Source organism: Apodemus sylvaticus, chromosome 8 (genome assembly GCF_947179515.1).
Source record: "Apodemus sylvaticus chromosome 8, mApoSyl1.1, whole genome shotgun sequence".
Classification (NCBI taxonomy): domain Eukaryota; kingdom Metazoa; phylum Chordata; class Mammalia; order Rodentia; family Muridae; genus Apodemus; species Apodemus sylvaticus.
Window position 1 is genome coordinate 88,170,179 of NC_067479.1, and position 25,185 is coordinate 88,195,363.

Consider the following 25,185-nt stretch of genomic DNA (forward strand, 5'->3'; position numbering starts at 1 on the left):
GCATTACAGGGTAGTGAGTGAGCATTGTACGGTAGTGAGCATTACAGGGTAGTGAGCATTACAGGGTAGTGAGTGAGCATTACACAGTAGTGAGCATTACAGGGTAGTGAGCGAGCATTGTACGGTAGTGAGCATTACAGGGTAGTGAGCATTACACAGTAGTGAGCATTGCACAGTAGTGAGCATTACACAGTAGTGAGCATTACAGGGTAGTGAACATTGCAAGGTAGTGAGCATTACAGCGTAGTGAGTGAGCATTGCATGGTAGTGAGCATTACAGGATAGTGAACATTGCACGGTAGTGAGCATTACAGGGTAGTGAGCGAGCATTGTACGGTAGTGAGCATTACAGGGTAGTGAGCGAACATTGCACGGTAGTGAGCGAGCGAGCATGCACAGTAGTGAAGAAGGGATAAAACAGGTCCCACCCTCCGCCCTGCAGAGCCCTAGCTCCCCTGCCACCATCCACTGCTGAGGGTCAGAGTGCAGCCAGGCAGTGGGATAGACGACCGGCTGTGGGCTCTTTGCTTCTGTCTCCCTCGCCCCTCAGTTCATGTTCCAGGTGACCCTGAGGATTCCTCAGGCTTATTCACTGCAGGCCGCAGGTTTGACTTCGGATTCCTTGAGCCTGTAGTGGCAGAAGCCAAGTCTAAAACTAGCACTAGCCAAAAGTAGTCAGCTCAGGGGGAAACCCAGGTGAGCGGATGGCTCTAGGCCCCGGCTGCTGAAGGTGACACCAAGCAGGGACAGAACATGGCCACCAGACTCACCAAACCAGCCTTACAGGCATCTCAGGACCACCCAGAGCTGGTAGGGAGGACATGGTCCTTCTCCTAGGCAACTGCTTCTTGTAGCTCCTGAGCTGTTCTAGAGAATGCATACCACCCACAGCCGCTGACTCAGAAGTCTGAGGGAACACAACTAGCAAACACAAAAACACACATGCATGCATGCACACACACACACACACACACACACACCTACCTCCTATAGTGGTTCTGCTATAAAGTTTTGGCATCAGACACTTATTATACCTAAAAGAATCCCCTCTGGCTGAAATGCAGGTGCCTCCTGCTGGCCTCTTTCCTGGAGTCAGGGAAAGCAGGGAGCCCCTAGCACGGCAGCTGGAGCCTTGCCACGCACTGGCTCTCTGGCCAGACACACTAATGCTCTGGAATCCTCCTGGGGTCTGTGTTTCAGGACATGCTGCACCTTCCCCAGAACTATGCATTTCTTGCGATATTCCACAGGGACTGAAGGCCAGCTTCCTTCTGCCTCTCTCAGGTCTCTCTGGGTTCAAATCTGTCACTCATGTGTGGTCTTGTGAACATGCTCATGTGATCCTTATAGACAAGGCACTTCCTGCAAGAGAAGAAGGTGCTCCCAGAAGACTAGACAGCATCAAAAATGCAAGAATGTCAAGAGCTTCCCTTGGGGTACAATAGACTGTACAGGGGCTTTATAGCAGAACCACTAGGAGGTAGGTGTGTGTGTGAGGTAGGTGTGTATGTGTGTGTGTGTGTGTGTACACGCGCGCACATGCATGTGTGTGCATTTGTGTGTGTGTGTGTGTGTGTGTGTGCGCGCGCGCGCAGTGTGTGTATGTGTGTGTGAGTGTATGTGTGTCCAGAGACTGGGGACATAGCCGACTGGTAGCGAACTTGCCTAGCTCACACAAGGCCCTGGGTTCAGTCCTAGCACTGTAGAAACCAGTGTCATAGAGTGGACAAGTCAGAAGGATCGCAACTGTAGGTCATCCTATGATGACTCTAAGCTATATGAGGCCCTGGAGAGAGAGAGAGAGAGAGAGAGAGAGAGAGAGAGAGAGATTGAGAGAGAGGGAGATTAAAGGCTGTCCAGGGAAGAAACTGCTGAGACCACAGGAAATATTCCCTGCCTCCCGGCTGACTTGGCCCCTCTTTCAACAGAAGCCACATTACCCTTTCCAGGAACCTTCCCTGGAACACAAGGAAACCCCTCCACAGCAGACCTTCCCACGAGCCAGGGATCCATCTCTCTGGTACATAAGAAACCTCCCACTACTTCCATCTGCAGGAAGCTGAAGGCTTCCCAGACAGTGGCTAGGACTGTCTCCTCCCCACTCACTCAAGATGAGGAACAAAAGACTTGTGAGGAATTGGGTCAGAAGCTTAAGAGCCTAGGGAAGCTCTGGGCACAACTGACAATGATGGTGGGGGTCCTCAGAAAAGCCACGTGACAAGCTGATGCAAGCCATCCCCCAAGAGGCCTCCAGCAGAAGGACACTGTGGCCACCATGACCGCTGACAAAAAAACCTGAAGAAAGCCTTCATGCACCTAGAAAAAAAATAAACAAAATACTCCTAGGCAGAGTGTGGATTTAGGAAGTTGAGGCAGGATAATGAGAGGTCAGTCTGGATTACACTGTAAGATTCTGTTTTAAAAAAGACAAAGTGCAGGCCTGGTTGGGAGCATACTTGCCAGCACGTAGGGAGGCCTGCATTTGGTCCCACCGCTAGCGTGCACTAGATGTGCTGCACCTGCAAGCCCCAGCACTAATCAAGTAGTGGCAAGAGGGTAAGAAATTCCTGACTATTTGTGTCTACACAGCAAGTTCACACCCAGCCTGGGATACACAAGACACTTAGACTAGTTAGTTTTCATTTTCAACGTGACACAAACTAGAGTCACCTGGGAAAAGGACCCACAATCAAAGAACTGTCTTGCTCAGACTCTGTCATGTCTGTGGGGGAACTGTCTCGATTACTGATTGACATGGGAGGGCCCACCCCACTGCTGACAGAACTGTTCCTGGGCTGTGTGAGAAAGCTAGCCAGGAGCAGCAGGGAAGGAGCCACGAAGCAGCCTCGCTCTGTAATTCTGCCTCTGCTACTGCCTGAGTTCCTGAGCTCCTCTGGGGTGGACTTGCAGTTACCTGGAAGTGTAAGCCAAATAAGCCCTTCCTCCCCAAGCTGCTTTTGGTTGGAGTGTTCATCACAGTGCGACAAGACTGTTTCAGAATGTGACTAAAAGCCCTCTACCTCCAGGCTTAGCCTACCAAGGCCTCCTCTGGTGAACACAGCTTGCCCTTCTCCACTGTTTCATCCGCAGATGAAGCAGGGAAGTGGGCGTGACCTCTCTAGTCTAAGGACCTTTTCTTACCTTTCCTAAGGTGCACATAGAAAGACCAAATAAAAGTGGGCATCCATCTGGCCTTACTGGGCACCACCACCCCAGTGTGCCAACGACAACTTCTGCCTCTCACTGGAAGACACTGGCCCAGCAAGAACTGTCCAGCCACGAGGAAGATTAGTCTGGTTCTCTCAGTGGAATAAATGTAGCCAATCACAGACATTTCACTTCTCACCCAAGCATGGCAGACTAACTGCAGATGGACAGCCCTACCCCAGAGTTTCTGATCATTAGATGGTCAAGAGCCTCTACCCGTCGTGAGTACCCAAGCATGTGGCATAGGGTCAGGCTTGTGCCACAGGTGTAGGGCCACACCAGTGACTCTGTTGCTCTCAATGAGAAAAGACCCTTCCCGGGGCTTCTGGGGAAGGTGTCTTTGATCATATGGAGCCATTACAAGAACTAGCTGTTGTGTTCGTCTGTATTGTCACCTGTGATATCCAAGATGGAAACTCCTGGCCATAGGTGGCTACAGAATCAATTCCATGTGACTCGTGTAAAACGAGAAACTAGAAATGTCACTACATTTAAAGGCATTTATATGGAAAGAGCCACTTGGTAATAGTTCCATCTTGAACCTCACAGCCCTGGGTGCTGTCAGGTCTGGCTATGACAGCTAGCTTGCTGTTGTAGGCAGCTCGCCCAATGCCTGAGGGCGCAGAGACCCATCCTCATGTACAGCCTGATCACAGTCATAACTGCTATATGAGGTCACACGTTTCCTTACTGGTTAAGGGAGTGGATGTGGGTGTTCAGCTGTGAACAGAAGAGAAAGAAAAGCGAATCTTGGTCCCCGTGAGCTTGAGAGGACTGACCACAGGAATACAACCAGCTCTTGCGTGAAAGAGCTGGGCACAGCCAGTGCAGGCTGAGCTCGAGATGGGACACACATCAAAGATTTGCTCTCAGCCTGTTCATGCCTCTCAAGTGTCTGGGGACACTGTTGACCCTCAGCACAAGGGCTAACTTGCCTTCACGTTCAGCCCGCTGAGCTAGGCATGGCAGTACATCACCTAGGCGTGGCCTGGAATCCCTGTACTCAGGAAGCATAAGCAGGAAGACCAACCAGGAGTTTGTAGTCAGCCTGTGCTACACAGAGACCCTCACAGGAAAATATAAATCTCACCTTCCTGCTCATTCTCAACATGCTGACATGAGCGGGAAATGCTTTAAGAAGCAGAGCCTCTCTCTGGACCGCTGTGAGATCATACATGTTCCTTGGAAAGCTGTCATTGCCAGCTCAGGACGGCAATGCCAATGTGTCTGCAGTATTTACTGGAGAAAAGAGCAGCACGGCGGAGGAAGCACACGGTTCACTTCATCCTCCTATTTATCCTAACAGCCTGGTCCTCCAGAGCCAGAGCCACAGTCAAACTGTAGTTGGAGACTCGTTGGAACCTCCTTCCTGAATTCTAAACACCATGACAGGTACAAGGTGACTGTGTCCTTTTCAGATGTGTGAGTCCTGATCCAAGAAAAGGAGAATGTGAACCTTATTTAGAAATTTAGAAACAGTGCTTTACAAAGGAGCAGCCTGAGGCTGGCGGTGGACAAGACAGGTCGTGAACCTGGTGTGATTAGTGTCCTTAGTGTGCGCCCCCCCCCACACACACACGTACACACATGCCCACAGAGAAAGATAGACAGAGAGAAGAGGGGTGAAGGGTGGCAAGGCAATTCATGAAGAAGGTGACCATAAGAATTGCTGGCAAACTCTGTCCCAAACCCTTGAGAGCACAAGGCCCTGCCAAGTCTCTGATCTTGGACTCTGACCCCTGAGATCTGTGAGACACATGGCCATGGCTGAAGTCCCATCCCGTGAGACTACACTCAGGCAACCCAGGCAGATCCACTCCGAGCCCATTCCTGGAACCGGCTTGCCTCTGATCATACTGCCCTCCCATGCTCTAAGAGATTATTTTAGTTTCTATCCTGAGATGCAGCAGTCAAAGGACCACCCCTTGCCCTACACAGTACCTGGTATGAAGAGTTCAGAAAGGTGTAGCTGGTCTTTGCTACTTTGTGGGTTCTTCCTTTTCCCACTGTTTACCCCCCAGTTTCACCCCCTATACTAGATAGGAGAGAAAGAGGGATAGAAGAGGAGAAGAGGGAGAGCATTTTTTTGTTTGTTTGTTTTGTTTTTTTCGAGACAGGGTTTCTCTGTAGAGTCCTGGCTGTCCTGGAACTCACTCTGTAGACCTACCAGGCTGGCCTCGAACTCAGAAATCCGCCTGCCTCTGCCTCCCAAGTGCTGGGATTAAAGGCATGCGCCACCATTGCCCAGTGAGAAATTTTTTTCTTATTTTATTTCTTATTTGAGCACGGCTACTAACAAACTACAGTCAACCCCTCTGAATGACCAGCCAACCTCACCTACGGGGCCCTAACATTTATGTACCCCCAAAAGGTCCTAGAATTCCAAATGTCACACAATTGAAGAAACTATCTTCAGCTGGCAAAACCATGCCTCTCCTACAGCACGAGACAAATCATAGTCAGCTGCTGTGGACAGTGTGAAGCAACCCCATATCCCCATACCTGGGATTAAGTCAAAAACACATTCTTATGATATTTCTGTTTTTTAAAGAAACCAAAATTCCAAAATTGTCACTATAGAACGTGAAATGATGGGGGATGTCAGCTCCAGCTGGTTTGGGAAACTAAGACATGATACTTCCCCTCTGTGGGTGTCAACCTCCCCATCTCCCTGTAGCAAAGAAGCACAGTGACTAGACCAAGATCTCTTGTGCGCCTTCAAGTCTACAAACCCCAGGACCCACTAGAGGGGTCCATCCATCACACTCATATAAAACATTGGGGTGTCCAATAGAGGGGTGTAAACAGGGCAAAGGTCACACACAGCTTGGGAAGCAGCTTGGGAAGGTTAGAAAATCGCATGGCCTCTTGCCAGCACAGGACCTGAGTCAGTGCTGGTCTGTCTCGTTCTCCTAGGCTCAGGGAAACATCTATTTCGGCACAGCCTAGCCTCTTTCCCAGGACAGCACACGACCCCTACTGCCGAGGGCAAGCACGAGGGGTCAATCTTAACAAGGAGCTTTGGGGGGCTGGCCAGACTAACTGCTCACACCAGACTAACTGCTCACTAAAGAAGTGATAAAGAACACAGACGTGTCTCCCACACCCACCTCTCTAATACCAAACCCAGACTGCTGTTGACAAGAGAAAATGAGAATTGTACTATCAGAGGAGAACTTCACATATAATCAGTTAGAGGGCTGCTGTCCTGTGCCAGAGATCCCCTCCCAGCCCATCCCTGCTCAAGATCCCAGCCACAGCCCAGCCATGGTCCCCAGGAAGGAAGCACTCACCCACACTGCTGAGGGAGCTGCTGCTCTCCGAGTCTGAGGGCATGATGGACAGGACACTGTAGGTGGAGCCTGGGGACAGAAAGGACAGCAAAGTTACTAACCAGACAGGCCACTCAGCCACAGCCCGCTGTCATGTCAGCCTGCTGCACCAGGCCTGGGAACCTGGAGTCCAGGTCAAGGAGAGATGTGGTGGGCAGTATCTGGACTTGGCACCTTGTGTCCACCTTTCTCTTTCACACTCACACCCTACTGCTCTGAGTAGTTGGTAGAGGGAAACCAGGGCTGCCAGCTAACGTCTGTCCCACATGACCATCTGAGTTTCAGCTCCAGAGAGGAGAGAATTGATCCACAAAGTTATCCTGTGACCCACACACACATACATGCACCCGGCACTCACATGCCCATGCACACATAAACATACACACAATAATAATAATAATAATAGTAATAATAATAATAATAAATTAGTAAGCTAGGCAGTGGAGGCACCTGCCTTTAATCCCAGCTCTCAGGAGACATAGGCAGGTGGTTATCTGAGTTCAAGGCTAGCCTGGTCTATAGAGCAAGATCCAGGATAGCTCGGGCCAAACAGAGAAACCCTGGCTCAAACAAACGAGAGATAGATAGATAGATAGATAGATAGACAGATAGACAGACAGATAAAGTAAAAACATGGTCACAAAAAAGGCTCAAAAGGAAAGAATGTTTGACACCAAACCTGATGACCTGAGTTCAATCCCCAGGTCCTACAGGCGAAAAGGAAGAAAAACTGTCCCCTGCAAGTTGTCCTCTGACCTCCAGCCACATGCTATTACACTGGTAAGCCATCCCTACACATTGAATAAATGTAATAAAAATAAAAAAAAATAAAGTTACCTAAAAACTTAAGAGCAATCACAATGTCACCCAAACCGAGAGCAGCACCTTTTGTTTGGTGCTATTCCCACCTTGGGGAGGACAGGAGCTGGGGGCAAGTGGGCACCCAGTGTCACTAATCTACTGCCATCAGGATTTGGCCTCAAATGTTTTTCAATACTAGGTGCAGCCTGCCAGCCTCGGGAATAAGTAAGCTATGTGTTGAGATGCTGGGTGGGCAGCCCTTGGCACACTGAGCACAGACCTGGACTGCTGGACCCTGGATCCAGCCTGTGCGAAGAAGAGGCTGGGCCTCACGCAAGGTCCTGTCCTCTTGCATCAGTGACATGTCACACCGAGGAGTGAAAACCAAGTGTGCCTATTGCTCTCTGAGGCCACAGCTGATGCAAAATTAAAGAAGGAGCCAACGCGATGCCAGGGGAGCCTGCGCGGCTTGCAGAAAAGCATGCCAGGCAGGGGTGGCAGCTTACCCAACACGGGCACCAGGAGGAATGTCTTGTTCCTAGAGCCAGGTGGCTGAGCACAGGGTGGCCTTGCTGTAGGGCCTCTGAACAAGCCTTGGGGCTCCGACACAGACCACTGTTGAGAATTACCCAGGGGCAGAAGAGGCCAGAAGCAAAAGTCTCTTCCCGTCTTCCACCTCAACCCTTCCCTGCGTCCCCAAGACCCACAAACTCTCAGAAGGAAAAAAGAGACAAGAGAGAGATGTAGTGGGGGTGGGTGGTGAACAGGGATGGGAGACTTGGGGCAGCCGTAGCTTCTTGGTGAGGAAGCCTCCACCTAGTGAGGAGCGGCCATGGGGGCAAAGGCCCAGCCCCTGACAGAGGAGACTGAGTAGGGATGAGGTTCCCAGTGGAGATCAGGAGCTCGCATACCAAGGCCTGCCAGGGACTCAGCAGGCCTCCATATCTGACAAGATAAAGAGGAGGTAAAAAACAGAACAAAATACTCTAGGGGTGAGGGGCTGGGGACAGAGGGCAGGGAGCAAGAACAGGCCAGTGAACGGCAGTGACCAGTGGCCCCGTCACTGAATGTTCTAGGAGTCTGGGGAGTCTGGGTGTTTAGCAGGAAGTAAGAGGATTAGGGGAGCGGGTAGCTATCTAGTGTTCCAAAAGGACAGTCCTAGGCTGAAATGTGTCCTCTAGCAACTCCACAGCAAGCGATGATGCGATGATGCTATCTGCAGAGGGAGGAAAGGCAGCAGGGGTCTTAGCGCTCTCCTGGCATGATATCATTTGCAGGGCACTAGAACCAGAAATATTCCATCCATCTGTGAAATTCCATGATCCTGCTAAAAGAAACTTAAAAAAAAAAAAAAGAAGGAAAAAGCTATGTTCATGCTCCTGGATCTCAAGTCCTACCTACCCTTGTATCCACTGGCTTACAAGTACGTGACTGAAACTGACCATGAACTCCTGATCCCCCTGCCTCTGTCTCCTAAGTCCACTGTCACAGCCTGTGTATGCAGTGCTGGGCACCTGAACCCAGAGCTCTGTGCAACCTGGACGACTGAGCTGGGCTTCCAGCTCCACAACAGGGCTTTGCTGTGCACTTCACATCTGTGCGCTTTTACACCAGAAAGAGAACACCGCAGAGCTTTTGAGTTAGAATATTAATTAGACACATGTATAGTGTACAATGTGATATTTCAATGCACACGCACATAGCTATGCTACAGGTTGATCACCATCATCTGCAGGTGATGTCCATTGTCTCATAATTCTCATCTTTCAGTACATTTTTTTTCCATTTTGAGATTATAATAGAGTTACATCATTACCTTTCCATTTCCTCCTTCAAACCTCCCCATGACTCCTTCCTATACCTGTCTCTCTTTTTAACTGTTGTTGTTGTGTGAGTGTGTGCTTTCTCTCTCTCTCTCTCTCTCTCTCTCTCTCTCTCTCTCTCGTGAGCTCCTGCATGTATAATGCAGAAATGCAAGCTAATCGGTCTGTTCATGACTTATATGCAGATTTTAAGTCCTCGATTTTATGATTGCACCCTTGAAGTCAAGCACAGCCAGGCTATCGCAGACAGCTGTAAGACACAAGACTCTCACAACCATATTTCAGTTCGTTTTCTCTATGGGATCAGGAAGGCTGGCCAGCTGCTATATGGTGGATTGTTTTTCAAAAGACACCTATTTGGGAAAGCAGGCACAGATATACACTCCCAGTCACACCCCCACAAATCTGTGCCCAACTCAACCCAGTCTGGCACTTCTGCCTGAGCTCTGGAAACATCACGGCCAGAATGGAACGCTCGCTTCTTTCTCTTCCTGGCATCCGCACTGTCCCATCTTCCAGTAAAGCAGCCATCCGCACCACCACCACCACCACCACCACTACCCCCCCCCCCACACACACACACACACGCCACCGCCTCCTCCCCATGGCGAATTTCCACTGTTAATTAAGCTTGGCAGATGCACTTTTTCCTCCCTGCCTGGTGTCCTCCCTAGCTGGAGGAGTACATTTCACATTTCTCCAACCAATACATTCTGTTCCTCTTTCCTGTCCCCAAAGCCCTGACTGGGCTATGAGGCCTTCCCTGGGGCAGAGTGACATCTTTATTTGAGTCTCTGGGCATCATCCTGGCCCCTCACCACAGGCAGCTGGCAGGGTTCCTGGCCTGTGAACTGATTAAGACTGAACAAGACCCAGTTTTAACAATGTTCTTAGAGCCTTGGACGTCATTGGGGGAAAGGGCCCAAAGATGGCACCGTCTAAGCAGTGTTTTGTCTTCGTAACTATTGTCTTTAAGGCCTTATGTGCTCCGAACTGTTAGCAGAAGGCAGAGGAGTTAGCCCCCTCCCCCTACCACTACCACTCCCACCACACAGACACAGACAGACAGACACACACACACACACACACACACACACACACTACACAGTGTCTTTTCAAAGCTGATAGCTTCCTAAGGGGCAACTGTCTGGTGTTATCTCCCTCTGGGGTTTTACAATCAAACCTGAAGGTCAACAGGAATCCCACCTCAGCCCAGTATACTCAGATGTCCTGTCTAGCCTGTCTGTCTACAGTGGCCATAAAAATGTGACAATTTCCTGAATTCCCCAAAGGGACTTCTGCTGCAGGTAACTGAAGCCTAAGGCATCCTAGAAAGCTTCTGTAGTGGAGGAACATACTCTGCTCAGAAGCCCAGACCACCAGCCACTGTAGAATAGGCCAATTTCCCCTACATGTGCTACCTGAGGGCTAGCCTGTGAGATCCTAAACAGACTGAACATTACCACAGAAGACAAGCTTGAGGTCAGTTTCAGATGGATGTGTGGGCTTGAGGGTCACCTATGTGAGTTGTCTGCCATCTGAGGAATTGCTTGAAGACCTGGTTAAATGGTAAATCAAGATAGGATCTGGCACTGCCTTCCTAAGACGCCCCAGGGACTTGTAGACACAGACCAGTACTGACCAGTAGTGCAGGGACCGAGGGCAAGAAACACAGTTAGCAGGGAGATGAGAGTGGGGCTATGGGTGGAAGTTTCCACAGAAGCCATGGGGGAAGTAGGTACCTCTGAGAAACAGCTGACCTAGAGACACTTGGGAGACTGACACCCACCCCACACACGAGCATTATCTACATCCTTAAGAGGTGCTCAGGCCTGCTAATTCTGTTTACTGTGTGACTCAGTCCTCCTGGGTCACCAAGAAGACTTCAAAAGAACTTCCAGAACTGTGGCGATAAGGGAACAACCCAGACTCCCAGGCCCCTCTCAGAGGCCTGCAAGGCCAGGGAGTGTCCCGGCACCCACCCTCCAGTCACCTGCAATTGTAAAGGGCTGGGTGGTGACTCATGCTTGTGCCATGGAAACTCAAAACAGCTGAACTAGCATGCGAAGGTCCATGACCACCAGGCACCGACTGAGACAGCATGGCCACACACAGGCTAGCCCCTACCACTCAACCACTGGGAAATGGGCTTGCTATTCCCAGGGGACTCCAAGGCCCCAAGGCAGCAGGTGTCAGCAGCAGGTGCCTGCCCCACCCTGCTGTCCTCCTCCCGCTCACACCTGAAGAACTATAACCCACATGTCCAATTACTCCAGACTCACACACGTCTCTTCAGGGCACTCGGTCAGTTGAGAGGAAACAGGCTCAGGAGCTCCAGAGGCTGCACGCCTGCCAGGAGGGCTAAGAGAGAGTCCTTCCCATCTGAGCCTCTAAGCCAAAAGGAGATGGAGTGACTGGAGCCCAGAGGCCAGCGCCAGCAGCTCCGCTGGGCTTCTCTCCCAAATCCACCCGTACCTCGCCCTCAGGCTCTCTGTGTCCATACATTTACTGTAATAAGGGATGACGGGAATGCTTTCCTCGAGAAAGTCCTGTGAGGATCAACTGAACTGCTCCACAGAGATTGTCTGAAACAACACCTAACGTAGCCAGCCCCAAGCACAGGGCTGTTGAGATGAGATTCTGGTGAGCCAGCCCGCAGCAGGCCCTTCCCACCCTGCCCTTCTCTACTCCTGCAATACCTAAAGGGAAGACTGCTACAACGGTGATGAAGACACAGTCCATAAAGAAACTGTAGCCTGCACGGCACTCTCTAATAGTTAATGACAGCGGTTAATGGGTCCCCGGCCTGGTAGGTGCTAGGACTGTGCCTGCTTTGGCTCACACTGCAGACAATGCTTCAGTCAACACCCACAATGACTCTGAGGTTCTCATTCGGTGCATTTTACAGAGGAGGAAACCAAGGCTCTCAATTGTTCGGCTTGTTTAAGGTAGAGCTACCAATGGCAAAAGGACATAATCCACACATGCTACCTTTCGAGTCCGGGTTCTTGGGGCTCTGAGGAGGCAGAACATCCCAGAGAAGAATGGAGAAGACTGAGCAAGCCTCACTGGTGAGCCACCCTCTCTCCCTGGCTATGGAGATGAGGAAGATGTGGGTGGAGAGAGTCACTGTTTGCTACTCCTGTCCTATGGTGCTGGACAAGGGAAGCCTCCTAAGGAACCGTACTGAGGGCAGCCCCTGTTCCAGGCTGTACCTACTGAGATCCAACACTGTAGGCGGACAAAGCTCGGGCATTTCAGAAAACAAGAGAGGTGACTATGGCTACAGGATGTAGCACAGACTAAGGCATGTCAGTCAAGGGATCCCTCCCTACCCCCACCCTACACACACACAGCTTAGGGGTCCATCTGAGGGTGAAAAGATGCTGGCCACCTCTGTGCACAGCAACTAGTGATTCAGTCCATGTTTGATTTGTCCTCCGTGTGCACATCCCACCCAAACCTTGTACATGAGGATTTGATATAGGTTCTCCACCCTCAGAGGTGACACTATAGTGTTCTTTGCAATGTCTGAGGACAGGTACCTTCTGCTTGGATAAGCACAGCAATGGTGCTTATCTCTACCCCCTGGGGGTCATCGAAAGGACTACTAATCTAACGTGCAAAGGTGGCAGTGTGTCCACTGCCCAGGCAGTGGGCGCATCCACCTGTGGGGTGGCAGTGGCACGGGGGAGCAGTTGTAGCACAGTGTGCCTGGAGCTCTGCACTGTACTGTTGAAGCTGCAAGACAGGACTCCAGGAAACCCAGAGGCCTGGTTCTCTACGTCCTCTCCAGTTTAGAAGCCATGACATGAAACAGTGGAGAAAACAAAGCAAGTGAGGTCAGAATTAATGGAGACACATACGACCTCATGCTTGCTACTTGGTGGCCTGGTGGGGACGGGATGTTTGGTGTCTGTTTTTATCCTGATGAAAGGTCAGGTTAGATAGCTATTCCCCACCAACAGAAGGCTTTGCAGCCACCCCAGTCAGGTGCCTGGGAACACTGTAGTGTCACCAGGCTGAGCTCTATGTGGGAGGTGAAGAGAAAGGTGTAAGGCTGTCACCAGCACCAGAGGGACAACCTTTAATACTGCCTTCACTATGAAAACAAGCCTGGTTTCCCACTGTCATTCTTGATTAGGATAGGTGACATTAGGATAGGCACCCAAAAGGTACCAGAGGTTCCAGGGTCTTGGGACGAGGCCAGAAGAGGGTAGACCACTGTTTATGAACCAGTTGGGCATGGCGGAGCATGAGGGCACAGAGAGTGTGGGAGGTAGGTCAGGGGTCAGGTGCAAAAAGTCCAGAATTCATTAGTGATGACTGCAGCCACACCTGACCAGGGCCTGCAACTGCATCAGGTGGGAAGTGACAGCCGAGTTCCTCCAGGCCCCAGTCCGTATCATCAATGATTAATAATGATCAATGTCTTGAAATAAACTTAGAGCCCTGGGAGCCACACACAAAGAATGATGATCCCTGAACAGTCTCCACTTGGCCAGCCTCTGCACCCAGACTGCTCTCGGTTCCCATGGCCACCAAGGGAAGAGGACACCTCCCTGGGTCTCTGGCCTGCCTGTCCCACAGACTCCACTGCCTTCCTTCAGCTCAGGATGTCAAGTGGCTGGGGGCCTGCCCATTGTGTGGCCCATTGTGTGGCCCAAAGTCAGCTGCTCCCATAGTCTTCCATGCCTATTGAATAGGAAGAATACTGGGTGATAAGAGGATTCAATGAGGAAGATTTCAGAAAGGCTGGGCACTCATTAAGCTCACCAGAACCCTATCTCAGCTCAGCGGCCTCCTAGGTAATGCCTGCAAGGGAACAGCAAACAGACGTCAGGGCCTGTGAACTGGTTCAGGCAGAGGATCCAGCCTTTACTTACTCCTAGGGGGTCGCTGGTAGAAAGTCCTTTATGAAGGGCCCGTGAGCCACCGATTACAACCTTCTCTCCTTGTCTAAATCAAAGCCTATTCTTGCAGGCTAGGAAGAGATGATGATTACTCTCAATTATCACTCTGGACACGCCTATAGAAGATTATCTGGATGGCGTTAATGGAGGTGAGACCATCTACCCACTATGGGTAGCACCACTCCCTATGCTGGATCGTCAGCTGTAAAGAAAGGAGAAACTTGGGATAAAGATGATCCAGACACATATTTAGCAATGAGAAGACGAGGCGGGGGAGAGCAGGAGGACACTGAGGTAAGCACAAGCAGCCATTACCCTGGAGGTCATATGACTAGCCATTTCAGACTTCCTCACTGTGATGGACTATAACCTAGACTATGAACCGAAACAAACCCTTCCTCCCTTACGTCACTGTTGCCGGGGTATTTTATCACAGCAACAGCAAGAGTAACTAAGATAAAAGAAGACAAAAGGCCTTTTTCCCCTTCCACCACTCCGCCAGCCTGGCTAGCTCCAGGCCAGCTCTGTCTTCCCACTGTTCTGCTGCATGCTGAACAAACCTACCTTCCAATTCAGCCCTCCATTGTCACCTGCATGTGGGCATCGGCCAATCAAAGCAAGAGAGAAGGAGTGCTGTGCTATCCACGGTGCTTCCCCTTGGTGGCCACGCCTGTCCTGGGAGATGGTCCTCACTCGAATGCTCAGAGAAGGCCACCAAGATGGCTCAGAAGGTAAAGAAAGGCACAGGCCAAGAAAGCCTGACCCACATGGTGGAGAGGACCAACTCCCTCAGGTTGCCCTCTGACCTCCACACCACAGCCACAGCTGGTGCACACACACACACACACACACACACACACTAGCATGCACATTTCCAGAGAACGCTGGGAGTTCATGGGGATTCAACAGACAACGAGGCAGATAAATCTCTGCCCTTCTAGAGCTCATGTGAGCAGTGAGGAAATGAAATAAAGGTCTACAGGCAGGCTCTCTACAAACCTCATACCTGAGCAAAGACCCAAGGCAAATGTCGAAGGCGGGAAGAGGACTGTTCCCAGCAGGGGCAGAGTGCAAAGGCCCTGGGGCCAGCTTGTCAGAAGACCTATACAGTCTGGCTAGAGTAAGCTGCAGGTCACAGTGCAGGTTCAGGTGACCTTACAGGCCAAAAGAGCATGTAAAGCTTTCCTCTGAGCAAGATAAGAAACCTCTGGAAAGTGTGTATTTCTTCCCCCCACCCCTCTTCTAGTAACCCCTTTTCCTTCCTATACTTATTCAAAATATAAAACAAAACCCCTCCCCCCATATACGTGCACACAAGGAAAACTAAAAACAGCCAAGGGCATAATTGAACTAGACCAGTGCTTGTCTGGCATGCACAAGACTCTGGATTCAATCCCCAGCAGCACACACAGCAGAGAGTGGCCCGGGTCTACAACCCAGCCCTTGTCGAGATTCAAGGTTTGAGCCACATGAGATAATGATGATGAAGGAGGAAGAGGAGGAGGGGAGGAAGAGGAGCAGCAGCTGGAGCTGGAGCAGGGCCAGGCAGTGCACGTGAGCAGTGAAGGCAGGAGGAGGCGGCACCGAGACAGGCTAGGCCTCCAAGAGAACAGGAGAGAGGAAGACAGAGCCTGGGAGTAAGAAGACCACTCAGGATGTTCCCCTAAACTGCTAGTACAGGGAGGGGGGTCCAAAAGCCAAAGGGCAAAGAGAGAGGGAGAAGGGAGGGACGGGGTGGGAGGGAGAGCAGAGGAGGGAGCTATGAGCATCAGGCTGAGGATTTGATGTCCAAGAAGGGCACACAGTTAGCAGGGGCAGAGAGCTGAAAAGAGGCCGGGTCCATGCAATGATAAAATCACCTGAAGACAAATGTCACCACGCTGGGTAGGTGGTTCAGGCTGAAGCACTCGCCTCCCATGCTGTGAGACTTTGCTTTCCACTGCTCAGCACTGCAAACAACTCACAGCAGAGACCCCCGTGGAGACAGCCTGTTGACACTCACACTGGAGGCCAGCGCTAGCCAGACCATGCCAGCCTACGGCAACCCACTGTGGAGGATGTGCAACACAATCCCAAGACCTCCGGCTGATATGACGCCCTTTGGTAAACACAAGCGGAGGAGGGAAAGGCCAGATGCAGGATGGGCAGTGACACTGGCGTAAGCCAGGGGACAGACTTCCAGGAAATGCACTTATGAAGGCAGAAGAAAGAAGACTCTCTGGAAAAGGCACAGAAAGAATGAGAGTGAAATGTTCTAGAAGGCTCCATGGGAGAGCTTGGGAGGGCTGATGTACATCAGCACACACTACAAAGGGTCGGGAGGGGGGCAAAGTTTGCTTTGGGAACTGGGGAGACGACTCAGTCAGCGATGTGCTTCCATACTTCCATGACGACCAAAGATAGAGTTGCACAGTCCATCCCAGAATCTATGATGAAAGAAAAGAGCTGGGTATGATGTCACGTGACTGTATCCCAGTGCTAGAGAAGCAGAGACAGGTGGATGCCTGGGACTCACTGGCCAGTCAGTCACCCTCCTCAAGCCAGCGTCAGGCCACAGAGAGACCCTCTCTCACAGGAGCTTGTCCTCTGGCCTCCACACACATACACATATGCAAAAGACACTCGAGTTAGTGGTGCGAAAGTCAGAGAGGCTCTCCCAGAGATGCAGGTAAGTAGATGATTGACTGGCCTTGGTTTTCCCACCAGGGACAGAAAGAGTTTATGTTAAAAACTAGAAACCAAAAAGGGGCATCTAGAAAGAACCACTGTGCCCTTGTCCAAAGTGCTGTGCTCCAAAAGCCTGGGCAGACATCTGGAAGGGAACCCAGTGCTATTAGTGATCTCCATCATGGGCAAGATGGAGAACTGAGTGCCACCCCCAGGCTTATATGGGCTGGCCCCCCTCCAGAAGCTCTTTAAAAGTGCCCAGTAGGCTCACTGTAATTAATTGCTAATTGGAATTAAACTCCAAAATCCAATCTGTTCTCCAAACCTTTCTTTTTTAAGTTCTATCTTATTTACTGGGTCTGTGTGAGTGTATGCACACATTTGTGCAAGTGCCCACAAGGGGCAGAAGATGGCATTGGAACTCTGTAAAACTGGAGCTAGAGGTGTTTGTGAGCCACCAGGGTGTGTGCTAGGAACCTAACTCTAGCCTCGTGATTGCACAGCAAGTGCTCTTAACTTGGGAGCCATCTCCCCAACCCTCTCCACACCTCTTAAAGGAGCAAGAGTAAAAGGAATCCTCCAGGAAAAAGAAAATGGTACCTGTCTCTTTGCATTGATTTTTTTTTTTCTGTAAAGCCCTGGCCAAAGCACACAGTCCCAGCCTTTCTCTCAGATAAGGTGACAGTGAAATCACCACTCTCAATTATCTAGCACCTGGCATGAATTCTCAAACAGTAGGCTTCAGAGAAAAGAGGCCATTCCCAAAACCGCAGGACTCAAGGACACCTAGAGCCCTAGACAAATCCACTTAGCTCCCCCCTGTTTTCTCAGCTATGTTCACAGCAGGAATCTCCAGGTGAGCACTGGGGGGTGGGGGGGGGGTGCTGCCATACCCACGCCCTCAGGCAGGGGCCACAGCAGTGCTGGTCATCCTCCTGCCCCACCAAAGCAGGGTGAGAACCTTCCTAAAACCCAAAGCAAAGTTCCATCAAGTTCCAGTTTCACCCAAGTGCTCACTGTGATCCTAGGACGTGGCCAATCTCACCCTCCAGGGACCCTGACAGGTCCAGCCACTCTTTCCCATTACAGAAAAAAAGGAGTGCCTCCACCCATCTCAGGCAAAATCTGACCCCACCATGTCTTCAGATTGCCCAGAGACAACCACAGGAAACGGGGAAGGGGAGCAGAAGTATTTCAAATGCGCAAGAGGATGTGGGTTATCTTTTACATGGGGCCCTAGGGAGGGAGGGTTGATCTTGTGCAATAAATGAAAATAGTTCCCTATTTTGTGTAAGGAAAAAAAAAAAATCAAAACCAAAAACCCACATTGCAACCACAAAGGGCAGCAAATGAAACCACAGTATGCCAGTCCCCAAAGACTCAAAGCAATCCTATAGCTTGAGCCTGTTGGCCCTCTGAGGACAGGCCCTGGTCTTTCTTTCCTCTCAGAGTCTAGAGGCACTCCGGGCTGTGTGTAGCCCACCCTAATATAAACGCCCATCATAAAACACAAGTCAATCAGAAGCATCGCCCTTCAACTTGAAGCGTGCTGGGGAGAGGGGTCTTGCCCCAGGTCCATTCTATAGCTAAGAACCCCAAGGCTCTCAGAGATTAACAGAATTACCCAGGATTCTAAAAACTGAGAGCCACTAGATGCACTGTCCTCCTAGCCCTAAGTCTACAGGAACCACCCAGCTGCCTCTGCTTTGTAAGCCCCGCATTAGCCTAGTCTGTCCCTCACCCACAAGGCTGGCAGGCTATTCCTGAGGGATGCAGTGGCTGAAGCCATTTGCCCCGCCTCACACCCCCACCCCCACCCTCCCAGCCCCCCCACCCCCACCCCCCAACCCGGTGTAGCCCCAAGCGCACACATACAGAAAGCTCTTTACTGTGAGTGATTCTATACTCTCTCTTTTTTCCTTTTAATTAACACTATATTGCTTTAGTAATAGAAAGGGGGGAAATTCAGTAGGAGCTGTAAACCAACATAATTAAAATATGCTTTCAGATATTCAGCGTCTGTGCAAAGAAATTGGGTGATTAAAAGGAATGTATCTGGAAAGACTACTAAGAATAAGAGAGAGAAAAAAAATCCAAGTTGTCACTGCCAATGTTACATCAGCCGAAATGAGATAAAGGAGGCAGAAGTGTGGTGACGGAGGCCAGGAAGCCGGCCTAGGCCATCACCAGAAATTATCTATTTTTAAAAGTGCGTCCCATTTCATCACATTTCAGGAAAACAAAGAGAAGACCTTGAGGGGCGGACAAAGAGGTCCCACAGTGACCAGCAACGGGTGTGCTTGAAGCAACAGCAGACACCCTGAGCCCGCCAGCGACCTTCATCTGACAAATTCAGATCTCTCATGGCAGACGGACTCCAACAGCGAGGCACCATCGGCAGCCGCCTTACAAAGTGCCAATTTTCATATTTCCTAGGGCCTGCGGGGCTCCAGGCTTCTTGGCTTAAATGGAAACTGTCAGATAGGATTTTGTGTAAACACGCAGTTTCCTTGGGGGCAAACACTCCGAGAATCCAACTTGCTCTTTCGTTTTCCGACAGCTTTTTATACAAGGTGGCCGCATCAAGGACGAGACAGGCCAGTAGGAAGGGCTTCTAGGATGCCAGCACAGAGCAGGCAAGGACTGCATATAGAAAGAGCTGAATACACTGCACAGGCTGGGGGCACAAATATAGGGGCCACCCCTGCTCTTCTCCTCCTCCCACAGCCTCCCCACCCCACCCCCTATCTTAGCAAGGTCTTACAGAAGGAGCTAGAACAAAAGAACGTGAAAAACCAAACAGTGACAGAGGATAGTGAACATCTTGAATAAATGTGTTACCAATAGGGCCAGAGAGAGTGCAGCTAGTGAAGTGCTTTCTGCACAGGCATGAGATAAGAACCCTCATTTGGTCCTCAGCATCCACACAAACAGCTAGAAGAAGAGCAGGCTCCCGTAACCCCAGTGATGGGAGAGACGGGGACAGAAGAATCCCTGGGGCTTGTCCATGACCCAGTCTAGTGAAATCAAAAAGTAATATAGACAGCAATTGCAGCACAGAGAGAGAGAGAGAGAGAGAGAGAGAGAGACAGAGAGAGACAGAGAGAGACAGAGAGAGACAGAGAGAGACAGAGAGAGACAGAGACATAGAAAGTAAGACAGAGACAGACAGAGAGACACAGATACAGAGAGGCAGACAGACAGAGAGGCAAGGAATGATGAACATTTCTCTAGTGTTTACAGACAAGGTTTGTCAGTGACACCAATTCTTCTGGAACTATTTTAAAGAGCCCACTACTTTTTTCTCCTAAGACCTTTTCCTGGCTCCTCCTAAAATAGTCTCAAAAAATATATATACTAGAAAGCGCTAAAATAAATGATATGTGGCAACTGTAATATCTCAGATTCTCACTGGTAGGTAATTGAAATGATCAGAAAATCTACTCCCACACCACTACTACTACACTTGGAGAAAATAGATTCTACAGTGAGGACATTCCTGAGATCCAGCCTGACCTGTTAATAAAGACATTTTCCTCAAGTTTAATGGTTTATCCTAACTAAAGTTCACCTGCAATGCATGTGCTTTCCCAGTGAGTAACATTACTGCTTTGGGAGACGATGAAGAGACCCTTTTAAGAGGAAGCGCTGCCAAAATTGACAGGGTGAGTTTCCAAAAGTCTCAGCTCCTTACATTCAAGGGGACAGATTAGGCATCTGACCAGGAAGATCACAACACCCAGGGGCCCCCAGACGAGGGCGAGTATGGAAACCAATGAAGTCTCTAGACAGAAAACAGTCTTCAGTGGCAAAGGAAAAGGGCTGACAACCTCTGAGACTCTACACTAGCATCATGGAGAAAAACAGTCTGTTCAGGGTACCTGCTCGCAGCCGGCTGCCCCAAGTACAGACACGTGGTCAGACTGAAACACCCTCCACCGACCACAAAGGCCATTTGTTTCCCATGAGTGCCTAGAGCATTAGTGGAACCAGTTGGCCCAGTCAGGAACTGTGACCCTGGTGGATGGGTGGTAACAAGGGTGCACTGTGGCCACACCAGATAATTAGTCAAGTAGTATTAAGTTACACAGTCTAGCAGTTCACCTGACATGCAGGAGTATGGGCAGGATTCTGCTTCCAGGCACCCAAAGGAGTCAGTGGGGTTAATTACAAGCTATAGCACCTCTGCTTCCACACACTAAGCATGGTGCCTTGAGACACTAGGAACGCAGGAGAAGAAACCGAGGTCATGGCTGGAGATATAGTTCAGTTGGTCGAGTGCTTGTCTAATACACTTAAAACTCTGAGTTCAGGGAGAAGAGAAGAGAAAAGAAGAGAACGCAAGGGGATAGAAGGGGAGGGAAGAAGACTAGAAAGAAGAGGAGAGGAGAGAGGAGGGAAGGAAAGAAGGGAGGGGAGGAGGAGAGGAGGGAAGGAGACAGAAGGCGGAGAGGAGGGGAGAGGGAGAATCTGGAGGGAAGGGACTCAGACTGATACTAAGACCTTAAGAAACAGAGGGGGGGGGAAGAGAAGGGGAGGGAAGGGAAGAGAGAGGAAGGGAAGGGAGTGGAGGAGAGGGAAGGGGAGAGACTCAACAGCCCAGCACTCCATCTCAAACATTGCAAGAGTTCTCCAACAGGGTTGCAGCGGATGGTGAGAAGGTATACAGACAGCTCACCCTGCACAGCACTAGTGCACAGGCACAGGACTTAGGAACACGACAGCTCTACCACCTGCTGACAGTGTGGCAGGGACCAAGTCTCCCAGCACAGTCAGAAAGGAACAGAACCCTCTGCAACCCTATACCTCCCTACAGGTCAGCCCCTCAATATGGGTCCAAAGTGTCCAGCTCGCCCTGCCCTCTCGGTCTTTAATTGTGGTGCCCCAGGTCCTACACACATACATTCATAAGCCAGATCTCAGGAAGGAGGAGTGGCAGCAGCCTGCAGGAGATGCCCCAGCTAATAAAATAATATCTGTTCCTGCCTTGCTCATAAGCACAAGCAGCAAGCTGGCATGAGACACGGGCAGATGCCAAGGTGCACTGAGAAAAGACACACCCTGCACAGGCAAAGCAGTGTAGCTGACCTACCAGAGAACGGGAGCCTGCTTAGGGGCAGATAAAAGTTTAGAACACTCCCGGCTCTTCCTTCTCCTGTCTGGGAAGTACCTTCAACAGAAAACTTAACCTAACCTCTAAGAGGACACTGTCACCAGAGAGTCTTAGAATGTTAAGACAGAAAAGAAGGTCTCCAAAGACCAAATAATATAGTATAGGTATCTGACAGAGAAGGAAACAGATCCCAGAAGGACCGGATGCTGTCTACCTCTGGGGTCCCCTCTGAATGCTACACCTTTGTCCCATATTGCCTCTGACTGCTCAACCAGCCACTGTCACTCCAATGAGTTCCTAAACATCAGGGCAGTTCTTTATTTAGCTCTATAGCTCCAGCATTTCTTTCAGGGCCCTGAGCCTGCAGGTACCCAATACAAGGTAGTTGTGGTTCAAAAAACAGCATGTTGTGTACAATTATAGACATGATTTCTTATCTTCCAGGGTCTTACAGATTAATTAAGGGCTGGGAGTACGGCTCAGTGGTACAACAAGTACTTAGCAAGAAAAAGATTCTGGGCTCTCTCCCTAGCACTATAAATATAATCTCAAGCAGGGTGCTGTGTGAATGGGTGACCCAGACAGCTGGCCAGTGACATGGGGAAGCCAAGCTCAGTCTGGAGCCATGGCTTTCTCCTCCTCAGCCTGAGCAAAGTGGGCGCTGAACAAGAGGGTGAAGAAAAGACTGTGAGAATGGTTGTGTGGCCCAGGGACAACCCCAGGCTCCCATCCTGCCTCTGACACTAAGATGCTGATCATATATAGCCATCTGGGTTCAGCCTCAGTGTCTTGTATTCTTTATCAGAAGATAAATTTCCCCTTCTTACCTGCCAGGATCAAGGCCAGAAAGGAGAAAGAAGGAAACACAAATGTACAGTGAGGAATACATACATACACACACACACACACACACACACACACACACGTCTGCTTCAGTCCTTCTCAAAGCCCCAGTAATGCTACCATGTCTTCTCTCTGATCCTGCTGAGCAATAAGAATGCACAGACACCAGACACCATCAGCCCCACTTCACTGAGTACGGGAAAGCAGGCTCCAATAGGCTTCAGAGGTAGATCTGCAGTGCCCCCCTCCCCATACACACATTAATTCTTACTTGAAACCTGGGTCTTAGGAGGTAGCTCTGAAAGGCCCTATATGCAACTGGCAGTGCCCACAAGCCATGTCTGGCTGGGCAGCAATGCCCACAGCCAGTTTCTTGGATGCAGCAGACAAGTATGACCACAGATTGTTCCATGCTTGGAGACAAAAGAACCAGAAACTCAGTGCAAAGGAGCAGTGATAACCACACCCTGTGGGCTGGGTCTCACCTGCTTCCTACTTCTCTCCGGAGGGAATATGAGTAACAGAGACTGCAAGGGGGGGCACTCTCCTGAGCTGAGTCTCCCCGTCCCACCACCCCTCCCCAACAGCACCCATCTCAGGTCCTTCTCACCTTTCTGTCCCTTGGGAACTAAAGTGGTCAAAAACCCCCTTCCTAAGCACCAAGTCACTAGCTCCAGGCCTTTCCAGGAAGCTTGAGACAGTGTAGATCCGCCAGGTCCATCATGTCCAGTGCCTGGTGGTCCACGGGCTCCACCACCCACTTGGAACCAGGACATGTAGCCATACAATAAGGGTGCAAAGGCAGCCAGGATCTTGGGGCTGCTACTGGGGTGAGCTCTGGAGCCCAGAACCTGGTGAGGAATCCCACCCAGTTCGTGAGCCAACCATCACAGGCTCGTTCTTTAACCAACCTGTGCTTTAGTCTCTTCACCTATAACACAGGGATGCCACGGTAGCCACAGCCGGGGACTGCTGGGAAACCAAGAAAACAATTAGCATGATGCCTGACACACTAAAGTGCCACCCTCCCCTCCTCAGGCACTGTAAACAGCTCCCTCTGGGGTTTCATGTATTTTATTGGGGGAGGGGGTGTCATTGTCCTACAGGAATGGTTTTTGGTTGCTGTTGTTGAGAAGAACAAGTTAGAATCCCAAGTAAGCTCTTTCTTCCAAATACGCAGCCCTGTCAGTCAGTGCTCATTCCCCCTATTGGACCCCGTAGGCTTTAAGCTCTACCGGCAGAGGCAAGCCTGGCTCACTGCTCCCTCAGTCGGTGAGGCCTTCTCTAACCCCCACCCTACCCCAGCCCACCCACCCACAAAGACTCCAGGATCCCCTCCCGCTTCAAGGAGCTCCCCTAGCTAGCCTGGCAGCTTTCTTTCTCTTGGTGAACACAATTTCAACTTGCTGCACCCACCCCACCCCCACTCCACTGATATGTGTGCCCCCCCATCCCGCCCTAGACGTCATGTCCCCTCTCTGATCTTTCCCACCCAGGGAGCAAGGCCACCATCCTATTTCCGTGCTTAAGACATACTGCTCCACATCTCTTCTTGGGTTCTCCTGAGGGTAGCCTCTCAGAAGTGACCCTGGGTCAGGGAAGGGAAGGGAAACAGTGACAGCACCAGAATGACCCAGTCCTATGGTGGCTTACTCCATGTTGCTTCACCAGCAGTGACACAGAGCGGCCTCTGATTCAATGCAGCAGGCCAAGCAGGCTTATGTCCTCCCTCCCCTGCCTCTTCCCCTCCCCTCCCCTCCCCTCCTCTCCCCCCCTCCTCTCTTCCATCTAGTCCTTCCTGCACCCCAGGCTGTGTGCTGTTTTTCAAAGGCTCCATCAAGGACCAAGCAAGATAACCAGAGACTAAGATCAGCTACCAGACCCCAAAGGCAGAAGAACGCCATCAGATTACTGAAAGATGCTTCTGGCTTTTTCTGTCCTAAATCACATGACCTGTAATCCTCAAGGTAATGGTGCCAGTTGACCACCAGACCTAGCCTGGCCTGGTTGAGGTGACCCAGCACTTCCCTGCAGCCTGCCCTCCCCCAATGGAGTCCTTTCCACACTGCCATTCCCCACCACACTTGGAAGTTAGTACCCTGTGGCCTCTGCTTTACCTGGAATGAAGCGGGAAAGGGTACCAGTACTGTTGGAAGTGCTCCCTAAGACTGAGGAACTCCTTCACAAAGAGGCTGGTGACAAAAAAAAAAAAAAAAAAACTGAGGGAGACAGGTTGCAACAGCATCTGGAGATGGGCTGGCTGACTGGATTCTAGGTGAAGCAAAGGAAGGAGCCCGAGGGAGGGGGGGCAGAGAGACGGGAACAGGGCTGCACTCTAGAGAGCTGCCCAGGGCGTGCTTACTAAAGCTTGTTTCAGCCCTCTGACAGTTATCTTTTAATCCAACCCCGGAAGACACCAGCTGGCATCAGTGCAGAAGCAACTCCCCAGGGCACGTGAGTCACCAGGCTGGACTCCAGGGCTGTTC

General features: G+C 50.7%; 1 protein-coding gene across 3 annotated transcripts in view; it reads right to left on the reverse strand.

Moving 5' to 3' along the window:
* Positions 1–25,185, reverse strand: part of Dlg5 (discs large MAGUK scaffold protein 5) — a 106,103-nt gene that overhangs the window by 58,486 nt on the left and 22,432 nt on the right. For all 3 annotated transcript variants that reach the window (XM_052189884.1, XM_052189882.1, XM_052189883.1), the window contains exon 2: positions 6,501–6,569. In XM_052189884.1, coding sequence (XP_052045844.1) covers positions 6,501–6,569 — 69 coding nt within the window. The remainder of the gene's footprint in view (positions 1–6,500; positions 6,570–25,185) is intronic.